This window comes from Bison bison, unplaced genomic scaffold (assembly GCF_000754665.1).
Source record: "Bison bison bison isolate TAMUID 2011002044 unplaced genomic scaffold, Bison_UMD1.0 scf7180017864500, whole genome shotgun sequence".
Taxonomy (NCBI): Eukaryota; Metazoa; Chordata; class Mammalia; order Artiodactyla; family Bovidae; genus Bison; species Bison bison.
The window spans coordinates 5,414,053-5,427,098 of record NW_011495059.1 but is presented as its reverse complement, the minus strand read 5'-3'; the positions used below and the strand labels follow the sequence as shown (position 1 = coordinate 5,427,098).

Sequence of the window (13,046 nt, the reverse complement as noted above, 5' to 3'; positions counted from 1 at the left end):
TTTCCTGTGTATGAAAATCATTATTCCTCTTCCTTCCTTCTTGGCCTTTGGATCCTGCACCTCTCCTGTCCCACCTTCACTCCACATTGTTCTTTTTCAGTTATTGTTGCCACCCAAACAGGCTGGGAATTGGAGGAGTCATCTTCACCTGCTCCTTCCTGTTACTCCCTTATGTATTTGGTTTCCAAGTTTCTCTTCCCTTAGTGACTTTGGCATCTTCTGTTCTCTGCATTCCTCCCAATACAACCAAATGCAGGACTTTTATTTCTAGATTATTGCAGTTGCTTCTTGCCTGATCTGATTGTCCCTCCTTCCAGTTCCAAAATTCATCACCCTTCCCTCCATCCTACTTGCTGCCACTGGTGCCTCCATCCTCAAATGTAGATCCGATCATGCCCGTGCCCTCCTGAAAATCCTTCATTGATTTTCCATTGACGCAACATGCACTGTTTTCTTCCCATCTTTCCCCCAGTTACAGCCATCTCAAGGTGTATTACCCCTGCAGTGCAGACTGCTCAAAGTACATTTTTTTTCAATTGGAATCAACCAATATGTAAAGGAAGCATATTCTTATAGAAATCCTTATTGCTGGGAAGGGGAAGGAAAGTGAAGATTACAGAACCTTTAGGCATACAGGAACCCAGGGAATCTACAGATGAAGAAAGTAGGGCTCAGAGAGGGTATTTGACTTGTTCATGAAATGAAACTAGATGTTTCCCAGAAGTTCAGGGAAATAACCACCAGAGATGTCCTTCATGTTATGGTAAAATATAGTGATTTTAATAAGAACTAGGTGGGGCTTTTAATTGTTGCCCAACTCCAGAAGCACTGGTCCCAGGTCTTTCCTGCAGGTACCTCATCCTTCTCTACCTTAGACCTGGGATTGCTTGACTTTTTCCCCTGGCTTGTATTAATTATTCCTGGCTCCTCCTGCTTCCCACTCCCAAGCTACCTGCTATAAGAGTCTATAAAATACCAGTCTCTCCTCCAGGTTTCCTGCCTGGAAGGGTGTCAACCCTTTTCCAAATTTTTTAAGACTCCACTCCTCTCATTCTAAGTGATTTCATTACATTGAAAGTCTACCAAAAATATGAACAATTGGGATTATTTAGATGTACAAGGACATTTTAAAACAACAGTAAGAGAAGTTTGAACAAGTTTGACTGCTAGACCAGAGGAAAAAGAAAGGACTAGGAAGAAGGATCTAGGTGCTTAAGAAATCCATTCTGCGTTCATTCCCCCTTGGGATGAAACAGTGCCTGCCAGTGGTGGGCAGCAGGACACAAAGGCATGGGTGAATGTGACCTCAGCATCACAAGCACCCAGCCTGTCTTTTGCATTTAGACCATCTGCAACACTGACAGTTAGGAGTATTTGCCAGTATAATGTTTCCAAAAAATGTATATATGTACTGCTGGAGGTATGTGATAATGATGTTATTTTATGTATTTTTAAACAGGTGTTTTAAAAATATATAATTAACACACCAGAGTTCCTGGTTTTCCTTTTAAGGATATAATTTCCTTTTGAAAAAACAGAAAAATGGAAGAAAGACGTTAATAAAGAAAGTAAGATACTAGTCACAGCGGTACATGGGTACGGCAGAACCTGCAGAGGTGTTCACAAAGGAGAAGAGCTGGAGAAGCGCTGTGCTAGGGCTGCGTTTAGTAGAGGCTCTAAAATAGACAGCAGGTGTATTTTATATGTTGCCGGAAATAAAAACTTTTCCACCAACATTTTATTCTAGATGATTTTTTCCCCTCTGTCACTGTGCTCGTCCGGGGAATGTCTGGAAGACTTGCTTGGGCACAACAACTTTGCCTTTTACCCAGAGGAGCAAAAGCAAATCAGAAGGTATCCATCAGAAGTTACAGGGGAGTGGCTAGGAGTGAGTGCCTGTGTATGCGTTTGTGTGTGTTGTGATTTAAAGGTTAAATAGTATTCCAACAAAAATAACAGAGAAAATAAATATTTTTGATCCTAGCCAGGTTCTCAGTGAGTTCACATCAGAATCATCTTAGGAGGCTAGAATTCCAGGTCCACTGAAATACTCTTTAAAGACATCTTCAAGGCAGGTGTAATTTCAGAAAGCTTTCTGGGTGCCTCTGACATCCACTTAAGATTAAGAAGTGCTCTTCTGAGTATGGCTGAGTCCCTTTGCTGTCCACTTGAAACTGTCACAACATTGTTAATCAGCTATGCTTCTAAGTAAAATGAAAAGTTAAAAAGAACTGCTGTTCTGAAGAGTGGCCCCACCTTTTTTCATGGAATGTTAAATAAAATCTACATACATGCCATGTGAAAAACATGTGGCCAGATCCTAGATGTCTCTGTCAACAGTACTTAGTTTCTGATTGTTTCATTTAACTGTCTAACTGGCAGTATGCTCTGTAATTTTTTAATGTACTGTATAATTTAATGAAGTCTTTCTTTGGGGTGGCACAGCTTATTTCTTTATAACAGCTATAATTATGTGAATAAAATTTGCTCATGGGAGAAAGTTGGAAAATGAAAATAATGAAGAAGGTATTTTAAGTCACTCTTCAGAAGTAGACAGCCTCTGTTTTAGTGGATTTTCTTCCAATCTTTTTTTCCCTTTCTGTACCTAACACTTCAATAGAATTTAGTCATTTTGTATACTGCTCTTTTCATTTTTTATCACATTGTAAGCTTTTACTTACGTTATTAAAAATTCTTTAAAACATGGCTTAATAAAATTTTACCAGCATTTGAGAGAGAAATTCACAAAATTAGAGTACGTGCCTAAAATAATTCAACATTCTAGACGTTGCTGTTGCATAACATGCGTTTGCTCTGAGGAGCACATGCCTCTTTTCTCCTAGTGGCGTCATACCCGTCACCAATCTGTCAGCAACACTATAAGCCACTCAGTCCCGTTAAAGACTGAGGAGGAAGGAGGTCAGAAAAGGCACTAAAACCTGTTTGACAGTTTAATATGTGCCATATATATATATTTTTTAATCCTTGCAGCAGTCTTGTGATATGTTGTTTCCGTTTGTCACATGTGGAAAGAGAAGTCACATAGTTCATATATGTTTATTAAAGCACAGATTTGGAGCCATGAAGACCTAGATTCAGTGCCAGACTTTTTCAGTTAAGCGATGCTAAGTTTCTAATGATTGAATTCACTGTCTAGAGATGCCCAGTGGATGTCAACTTGTATGATTTGAGAGCTGTTGGGGGAAGAAGGAAGTTTGAGCCTTAAATTTGGAAATGCCTTATCTATTAGCTTATCACTGAATGTGGAAGATTCAGGCCTGGTACAATAGAGGTCCGTAACACACATATCAGTTGCAAAAATCTGTAAGTTGATGAAGATTTTTATAAAAATAAAAAAGAGTACACTGGTGCTTTTACCATTAGCAATAGTATTTGCAGATTTTTACTGAGATTCTGTGTTTTGTAACCCTAGGGAAACATAGACATCTAAGAGACCAGGGAAATACATGTCATTTTGGATGGCACCAAATGTAATAAACATAGTGTTGTTTTTTTAACAGCTTTTTGTGCCTGAACCTCGTCCAGTTCCTAAAAATGATGTTGGACTTAAATATACTGTGAAACATCGACCATTTCCTGAAGAGGTGGATAAGATTCCTTTTGTGAAAGCAGATCTAAGCATTCCAGATTTGCATGAAATCGTCACGGAAGAAGTAAGATAAATTATTACTAGCTGTTGTTAAGAGAATGACTATAAACATCCTTAAACAACTTCTGTGATCAAGATACTGCCTTTGTTCGGAATTCCTGGAGGTGGTTCTTAAGATGACCTAGATGTTTGTCATCCAGGAGGTTGCCGTGTAGTAAGACAAATAGAGACTGTGGCTAAGTGAAAGGAACTTGACATCGGGCTGCCGATGTCCAAAGGAACCAGTCTAAAGGAACTGGACTGGTCTGTGGTTTCATTAGTGTGAGGGCATGATCCAACCCTAGTGGAGGATATTTGGAGAGGGGAGACCAATTCAGAGACCGTTATGACAACTCAGGCAGGGGATGGGAAGGACTGCTTTATTGGTAGTATAAAGTTTAAATATATGGCATGTCTCATAGAAATATTTTGATCCAGACAGTCTTGGATTGATGAGGGATAGAAAAGAGCTGAAGAACTTTAGATTTTAGGCTTGAGTGGCAAAGATAATAGTGCCATTTATAGAAATATAGATACTAGGAAGAGGACAGATTAGAAAAAAATTACTTGGCTTTAGATTAATTTAGGTACTTAACTAGATTAAATAATTGGTTGCTTAGGTCAAGGAAGAAGAGTTCTAAGAAATGAAAGACGGGTATGTCAGGGCATGAGCAAATAGAAGGGCAGGTATGGAGGCTGCCTATAGTATCAGATGCTGGAGAGACTAGGGGAAGGAACACTAAGAAGAGGCCCCTGGATTTTGTTATGAAATGTTGGTGACCTTTGAGATCAAGTTCAAAGGAGTATTAAAGTGTAAGGTCTGGGGAATGAATGGTAAATGAGGAAAAGGCAGTGAATATAGGCTACACTGTTAACTGTTAGCAGTAAGGGGAAAGGTTGTTGTTTAGTTGCTAAAGTCATGTCCGACTCTGCAACTCTGTGGACTATAGCCTGCCAGGCTCCTCTGTGCATGGTATTCTCCAGGCAAGAATACTGGAATAAGTTGCCATTTCCTCCTCTAGGGGATCTTCCCGACCCAGGGATTGAACCTGTGTCTTTTGCATTGGCAGGTGGATTCTTTACCTCTGAGCCACCAGGGAAGCAAAAGGTACAGAGTAGAAAATAGAATGAGGAAATGGCCTAGTGAAGGAAAGTCAAGGCTAATTTTTCTTTTCTTTTTTTTTTTTTTTTAATTTAAGGAGAATCAGAAGTAGAAGGAGCCAGTGAAGAAGGGTCAGCAGCCTACACTGTGAGGCAGGCTGGGGAAATGATAAGTAATAGAATAAGGCCCTGGAGGCAATTAGGTCAAGAAAATCTGTGATTGTATCTAGAAAAGGGGTCCTTCTGGTAAGATAGGAGAGAAGAGAGGCTTGGTTTAGGTTCAGAGACATTTAGAGGTGGAAAGAACGGAAATTGAAGCTGCTTATGTAAATTTTAGTTCTTAGAAATGACATAGGGAAGTAAGGATGCTTCTTAAAATTGCGGGCAGCCCAGCTAGATTAAGTAGTATCATGTAGTGAAGTTATTTAACTCACTCTGCTGACTTTCTTCAAAAGTTCTTGGTATCCAGAGGCATAAATAAAAAAATCTGAGTGATATGGAGATTGGCCAGGTGAATAGAAGCATAAGGAATAACATAGCCATTTTATATGCTTAGAAGAGGGTATTAAGGTGTCAGATTTGGGGGTTTAGTTTTGGTTGGGACATAGATGAAGCCAGAAGCCTTGGAGAAGTAGAGGGGTTGTTTACCCCACAGTGTTGGTAAAGGGAGAATGGGTATACAGGTGAGCTGTAAGAAAGGAATTTCAAAATTGAAGCTCTTGAAAGTACAGCACATTTGAAGTACAGAGTTTGTCATGAATGGCCAGAGTTGTGAAGGTTGAGGAAGTTGTAGGAATGTAGGCCAGGCTATTCACCAAAGAGGATGAAATTTTAAATAGGATAGATCAGAAGGAAAGCAGAGGTAACTCCCAAGAGTATAGCAGCTAATCCATGCAGTTGTGGACTTCAAAGAATGAGGAGATCCTTGCAGGACAAAGATGGACAGGGGTCTGGAAGAAGAGGGAAAATGATGTGGAAGATGGAGGGGACATGGCAGAGAATGGCAACTCTGCCCCCTTTCTTGCCAGTGTAAAGGGAAGCAGAGACAGAATGGTTTCACTTAGAGCGAGGAGATAAAGGAGCAATTTTTGAAGCTATAGGAACATTCTTGGGGTTTTATTTTAACTTTAAAACATTTTTGCTTGGTTTATGCGTATTTGCTCTTGGTTGTATTGAATTGAAGCTCAGTGTTGATCACTGAAAATTATCTTCTGTTTTGTTGCTTGCAGCCTTATTTTCATTTAAAAATTAAGATTAATCCTGATACAATAATTCCCCCAAAATGAAATGTTCGGTTTATTTCAGTTAGAAGAGAGACATGAAAAATTAAGGAATGGCATGGCCCAGCAGATCGCTTATGAAATACACCTTGAGCAACAAAGTGAGGAGGAATTGCAGAAGAGAAGTTTTCCTGATCCAGTTACAGATTGTAAGCCCCCACCCCCTGCCCAGGAATTCCAAACAGCACGTCTTTTCCTTTCACACTTCGGATTTTTGTCTTTAGAAGCATTGAAGGTAATTTTCATAAACTTCTATGAGTAAATATATTCATAAATTAACATTCAACTAATGATAGCTAAAGCATTTTTGTGAAGATGGAGAATTAAAAAAACAGAAACTATTTAAAATCTTACCTTTCATACAAGGAAATAAAATTCTATGATGCTGCAGCCTACAATATGAGCTCCAAGACAGTTTTCCCATGAATGTATTCAGAGTTCTGTTGTGAGAGCTGCTTTGATAGTATATCCACCTCTGACATTTCCTAGGTGCTGTAGAACTCATATTACATATATTAATGACATCTATAAGCAGTTAGAAAAAGAATGTTAAAACTTTTCCCTGGTAAAGGTTATGACTGAAAGTATGGGCTACAGTTGACTGCTCTTTCATGCCACTTTTGAAAAGGAATGAGTGTAAACACTTGTTAGGTTGTGCAGTTTCTGGGGTCAGACTGTCTTGGTTTATGTCCTGGCATCACTGCTTACCAGCTGTGTGATCTTGGGAAAGTCACCCAGCTTCTGAGCCTTAGTTCCTCATGTCTGAGATAGGGCTGATAAGGGTGTTGTCTCACTGTGGTTGTGTCAGGCGTGTCATGTAGTGCATAGAACAGTCAGCCAGCCTGTGACGTAAATGTTGCCATTATTCTTAATTTCATTAAAACAGTTTTGCTAGGAAAGTGGTAGCATCTGTATTTCACATACATAGAAACAGGGCCCCAAAAATGTGAAATAGCTTCCATGTATGTTAATTTAGAATTTGTACTAAGCCTATTTGTTTTGAAAAACCCAACTGAAGATTGCCAGGCAAGAAGTCACTTATTGCACAAGTTGCCCCCTGCCTTACTCTCTAGCAGCTACTTGGCTAAAGGCCATTTAACTTTTAAGAAAAGTAGAGGGGAACATTGCTGTCTTGAGTTTGGATTTTGGCATGTAGATGAAAAATATTTTATGTTGTAGAAAATTGATGTAGAAAAGTGGTGGAGAGTAAAAAATAAAAACTCTTAAAATGCAGAAGAAAAGAACAGAAAGAGGAAATAATGAGAAATGCAGTGGTAAATGTGAAAAGAAAGGAACAAAGATACAATCTTACAGATGATTAGTGATATTCCTGGTGGAGAAAATTGGACAGAGTAGAAGCAGTACATAAAAACATTCTAGAAGGAAATGATTGCATGCTATGGACTGAATGGAGACAAGACAAATCTCTGAGATTGCAGTTTCCTTTCATGTTATCTACTGTAGTTGAAATGTTTAATCTTTCAAGAAAATAATTCCTATACTTTCTCACCTGGGTCAGAACATAGGGAAAGTCAGAAAGTAGCCTGATTTATTTTATGAATCTAAGCGTACCTCTAATAACTTAAACCTGACAGAACACACATGCATAAGTATATACAAAAGTATTAAGGAGAATACTAATAAAACTGAATTCAGCAGCACGTTAAACAAATTAACTTCTACAACCAAGTAAAGTTTATCTTAGGAACGCAGGAGAGTCAGTTATGGGTAAATATTAGTAAAGTTATTAAGAAAATAATTTGATTCTGTTAGCAGATCAGTCAATACAACAGTCAATATTCAGTCTGATTTTTAAAAAATGAATAAACAGCCAAAAACTTCACCAGGGCCAATAATGTAGATCTGTGTAAATGACAGCCCATTTAGGAAACAAGATGGAGAATGAGCAAATGTTAAAAAAAAAATGTGTAGGGAGATTCCCCCAGTGAGTAACATCTTACCTAACTATAGTATAATATCAAAACCAGGAAGGTCAATGAAATACTAAAAGAAACTAAGTAAGAGGGAAAAAACCATTGGAAAGGAAAAGACAGTTCCCAGGTAATATGATTTCTAATTAGACAGCCATGGCATCATTGACTCAGTGGACATGAGTTTAAACAAACTCCACGGATTCTCCACGGTGACCGTTGATCTTGAATCATGTCTGGACGTGGCAAACAAGGCGGCAAGGCTCGCGCCAAGGCCAGGACTCGCTCTTCGCGGGCAGGACTCCAGTTCCCCGTGGGTCGAGTGCACCGCCTTCTCCGCAAGGGTAACTACGCCGAGCGGGTCGGGGCCGGGGCCCCGGTGTACCTGGCGGCGGTGCTGGAGTACCTGACGGCCGAGATCCTGGAGCTGGCGGGCAACGCGGCCCGGGACAACAAGAAGACGTGCATTATCCCGCGTCACCTGCAGCTGGCCATCCGCAACGACGAGGAGCTCAACAAGCTGCTGGGCAAAGTCACCATCGCTCAGGGTGGTGTCCTGCCCAACATCCAGGCGGTGCTGCTGCCCAAGAAGACTGAGAGCCACCATAAGGCGAAAGGCAAATAGAAGTCTGGATTACTTCACAGCAGTTTAGGTCTCAATCAAACCAAAGGCTCTTTTCAGAGCCTAAAAAATAAAAAAAAATAAACAAACTCCACGAGATAGTGAAGGACAGGGAAGCCTGGCGTGCTGCAGTTCATGGGGTCACAAAGAGTCGGACCTGACTGAGCTACTGAATGACAAGAAGAAGGAGAATCAGTAGAGTGTTTAAAGTAAATGAAAGTTAAGATCGCCACATATGAAGTACAAATATTAATGACTATAGCTGTTAATATCCAGTTAGAAATACAATGCAAAATAGCTCAGTTACAACTGTGATATTGATAAAAGTTATCCTAACAAACTTTATTAGGAAAAACACAGACCTAGAGGAAAGAACTTTAAGAAGTTATTAAGAGATATAAAGTACATACGTGTTATGTTCCTGAATTAGAAGATCATCCAGAGAACAAGCTGATGAGGTAGCTTTAAAAAAAAAAAAAGAACCAGGAGCCCGTGTCCTATAAGATGTGTTGTAGCGCACTGCCAGACTGTGGTTCCTTCTCCACGATTTCAGAGTGAAAAATGAAAAGCAGAACGTTTTTTGTATGTTTGTAGAAAATTCATTTAGTGGAAAAATCTGACCTGAATTGACACAAGGCTATTTGTAGTCTTTTTTCATTGTGTTAATACTCTTCTGTTTGACTGCAGAAATAGTGGTGTCTTTAAAGACAGGGTGTTGCCTCAGCCCTTGTTTGGAGTAGGAAAAGAGTAATCCTTGCCATCTCTGAGGGATGCTTTCCTGAAAAATACCAAGGATGATACAACCTGCTGGTCAAGATCAAGATCTCAAAGAAGATAAGGGATCAGGGGGAAAGCAAAATAAGAAATGCATGAAAAGTAATAGACTATTTTTTAAAGCAGTTAGGTTTGCAGAACAGCCGAGTAGAAAGTGTAGAGGGTTTCCATATAACCTCTCTTCCTCCACACATGTATTTTCTCCTAACATCTTGCATTGTTGTGACATAATTTGTAACAATTGACGAACCAGTATCAGATGGATTATTAACTGAACTCTATAGTTTACATTAGTGTTCACTCTGTATTGTACGGTTCTGTGGGTTTTGGCAAATATGAAATCACATATGTCCACCATTATAACACTATAGAGAAGAGTTTCACTGCCCTAAAGTCCACTGTAGTCTTCCTAGTCATCCCTCCCTTTCTCTGGAAATTCCCCCAACTCCTGACAACTACTGATCTTTTGCTGTCTCCACAGTTTTGCCTTTTACAAAATGTCATATAGTTGGAATCATATAGTATGTACTCTCTTCAGATTGGCTTCTTTCACTTAGCAGTTTGCATTTCAGGATCCTCCATGTCTTTCTGTGACTTGATAGCTCACTTCTTATTATCATTGAATAATATTCCATTGGGTAGATTTACCACAGTTTACTTACAGAGAGACTCCTTGGTTGCTTCCAAGTTTGGGCAGTTATGAATGAAGCTGTTGTAAACATTTGTGTGCAGGGTTTTGAGTAGGTGTTTTTAATTCATACGGGAAAATACCAAGTTATGCAGTTGCTGTCCTGTGTGGTAAGATTATGCTTAGCTTTGCAAGAAGTTGCCAAACTGTCTTCCAGCACGGCTATACCATTTTCCATTTCCACCAGCAATTAATAAGACTAAAATACATACTAAATTTTTCTAGAAAGTTTGGTTATTACAGAGAAAATTGGATTTTAAATTAAATACATAGTATGATCTCAACCGTCTTTAACAAAAAAAGGCAAAAGAACTGGAAGGAAGTACACAAGAATGTTAAATAGTTTCTGTAGTTTGGGATTATGGTTCTGCTTATTCCTGTCACTTTTTAATTTTTTTTACTTAATGTTTATTAAACCATGAGCAAGTATTGCTTTTATAATTAGAATAGAGCGAAGAGATGATACCTTCTCCTTTCTTCCTTTGGCGGTAGGAACCTGCAAACAGTCGTCTACCTCCTCACCTTATTGCACTTGACTCCACGATACCTGGATTTTTTGATGACATTGGGTATCTGGATCTCTTGCCATGTCGTCCCTTTGATACGGTTTTTATTTTCTATATGAAGCCAGGCCAGAAAACAAACCAGGAGGTAAGATTTCTGGATTTTGGGGGTAATTTTTTATGCTGTAAATTGAAAAAAATTTTCATGGTGGAAGGTGAGTTATTCTTGATCTTTAAAGATTTCTTGTGAATCAGTTCAGAAACTGAGTTAATGAAAACTATGATGCCTAGAGCCTCAAGTCTTTTGACTCTCAATGAAAGATGTAGAGAAGAGCTAGAGCATGTCTTTCTTACCTTAAGGAATTCAGATTCCTAAGACACAGGAAACTAAAATAACAAAAGTTAACCATGAAAAGCTAAAGTTAGGCTTTACTGCCCAGCAACAACTGTTTACTGACCATCTTCCCTGTGGCTCCCTTAATATGCCCAAGTGTAGAAGTGATAACACCCTTTCCTCTTGAGGAACTCACTTTCCAGGTAATTTCACAAGGAAATAATTTTAGTCAAGGCATGCACAGTAGGAGAAGAACATCTGAAATAAAGTAAAGGATAAAAACAATAAGTAAAACACAGTTGGATACATGTAACAAAGAGACTAGGAGAAAGACGAAGACAACTATAAGATAGGTGAGAACAGAAGACCGAGAACAAATGTCAGGAGATCAAGTGTCTATCAGAGATAAGTGGTTGAAACATGGATTGGACAGGTAGTTACCAACTGTGACTAAGAGAGGACCAAAGGAAGATGTGTAAAATATAGAATGTATTCTCATGTATAGAGTGCTATGACTGTATTATCTTGGAGTTTCACTATAATCATTGTAAGACTATTAGTTAATCAGATTAAATACACTTAAAGAAATGTACCAGAATTACAAAATGTTTATACTAGAAGCATATTTCAGATTATTGGCAGACTACTAGAAAAGGAGAAACTTCTTCTCATTTCATGTTAGTGATTCAGTAAATACTTACCAAGTGTCTGCTGTCAGGTGCTTGGGTTATAGTGGTAAACAAGATATACAAGGTTTCTGGACTTCTGGAACTACTGTGTAGAGGGAAAGACAGATGATTAAACACACAACCATTGATAAAGTGTGCTGATAGGAACATGTTATAGGAGCCATACCATGAAAACCTAACCTGGTTTGAAGAAGACTTCCTGGAATAAAAGACTTTTAAGCTAATGTATCAGGTATACATTGGAAGTAGGTTAAAAAGTAGAAGTGGGTTGTCACTAATCAAGAAACAGCATGTGCAAAGGCCCTGGAGATGAGAGAGAATTTCATTTTCATAAAATTCATTATTGGTTCCAATTTGTTTAGAGCTTGGGAGGCTACCAGTAGCCAGAGATGAGACTGGTAGACTCAAAGTTTTTTGGAAGATTTTCAGTAGAAGTGGATTAAATGCAGAGGGTGGGGATCTGTTTTGAAGGAAGTCTAATGCATGGTTCATATGAGAGTAGTGGGGCCATTTTCCTCCTACATATAGAAGAAGACACAAACCCTTGAGGTAATTCTTACACCAGTTGAGTTTCCTTAGCTTTTTAGGGACCAAGGGTGACTAGAAAACGATAAGATTTTCCCAGAGGCCTCCTCTAGAATGGCTGAGTCCTGCCTTCCCTAGCCCCATAGGGAGGATTTAGATGAATTTCCAGCTGCCAGTCAGTGGCCTGCAAGTTGAATTTAACTTACTTACTGTATCTTGGCTACATTTTAAAATTGTTTAAAAGTCTCACCTCTGAATAAAATAATTAATTGGGAGAAAACAAAAACTGGCTGTCAGATCAGTTTCCTGGCACTTAAAAGAATATGAAGGGATATGGGAAACTAAATAGGTACACTTCTGAAAAGAAGTGTTTAAGAGATGAGGCCTGGCAGCGATGCCCACTAGATTGAGAAGTATCTGATGTAACCACATATTTTGACTTCATTAGGTTAGCATTGTATGAACTACATCAGTGATCTGTGGGCTGGCTACATTAAAAGTTACTTGGGAGACCTCTTGAAAGTAGTAATTCCAGGATCTTAGCTCTGCTAATCTGATACAGAAGTTCTGGAGTAGGCTAAGAAAATTTCATGTTTAAGAAATTCCTCAGGTGATTTTGATACACTACCTCTCTCCCCATTTCATTTTTAATTTGTAGAGGATTTCTCATTTTCCTTCTTCTAGCATTGGACTTTGAACAGCAGCAGTGTTGCTGTTTTGAGCCAAGTAATTCCTTGTTGAGGGAGCTGTTCTATAAAAATAGGACATGTAGCAGCATCTTTGGCCTCTGCTCACTAGATCCCAGCAGTGCCCTACCAGTTGTGATGTCAAAAATGTTTCCAAAAAAAAAATGTTTCCAGACATTGCCAGATGTCTGCTGGAGAGCAGAATCCACCTGATGAGAACCACTGTTTTAAAACAGGGGACTTTTCTTTCTGGGGCCCAGAAAT

The 13,046-nt window shown here is 39.0% G+C and overlaps 2 protein-coding genes across 5 annotated transcripts in view; both read left to right on the top strand.

The window, feature by feature from the left end:
* RALGAPB (Ral GTPase activating protein, beta subunit (non-catalytic)) overlaps window positions 1–13,046 on the top strand; it is a 92,914-nt gene that overhangs the window by 65,696 nt on the left and 14,172 nt on the right. For all 4 annotated transcript variants that reach the window (XM_010829167.1, XM_010829166.1, XM_010829165.1 and 1 more), the window contains 4 exons: window positions 1,748–1,854; window positions 3,522–3,674; window positions 6,056–6,265; window positions 10,538–10,696. In XM_010829167.1, the coding sequence (XP_010827469.1) occupies window positions 1,748–1,854; window positions 3,522–3,674; window positions 6,056–6,265; window positions 10,538–10,696 (629 nt within the window). The remainder of the gene's footprint in view (window positions 1–1,747; window positions 1,855–3,521; window positions 3,675–6,055; window positions 6,266–10,537; window positions 10,697–13,046) is intronic.
* LOC104980451 (histone H2A type 1-like) lies at window positions 8,171–8,627 on the top strand. Its single transcript, XM_010829162.1, has one exon. The coding sequence runs from the start codon at window positions 8,194–8,196 to the stop codon at window positions 8,584–8,586; it is 393 nt and encodes a 130-aa protein (XP_010827464.1). The 5' UTR covers window positions 8,171–8,193; the 3' UTR covers window positions 8,587–8,627.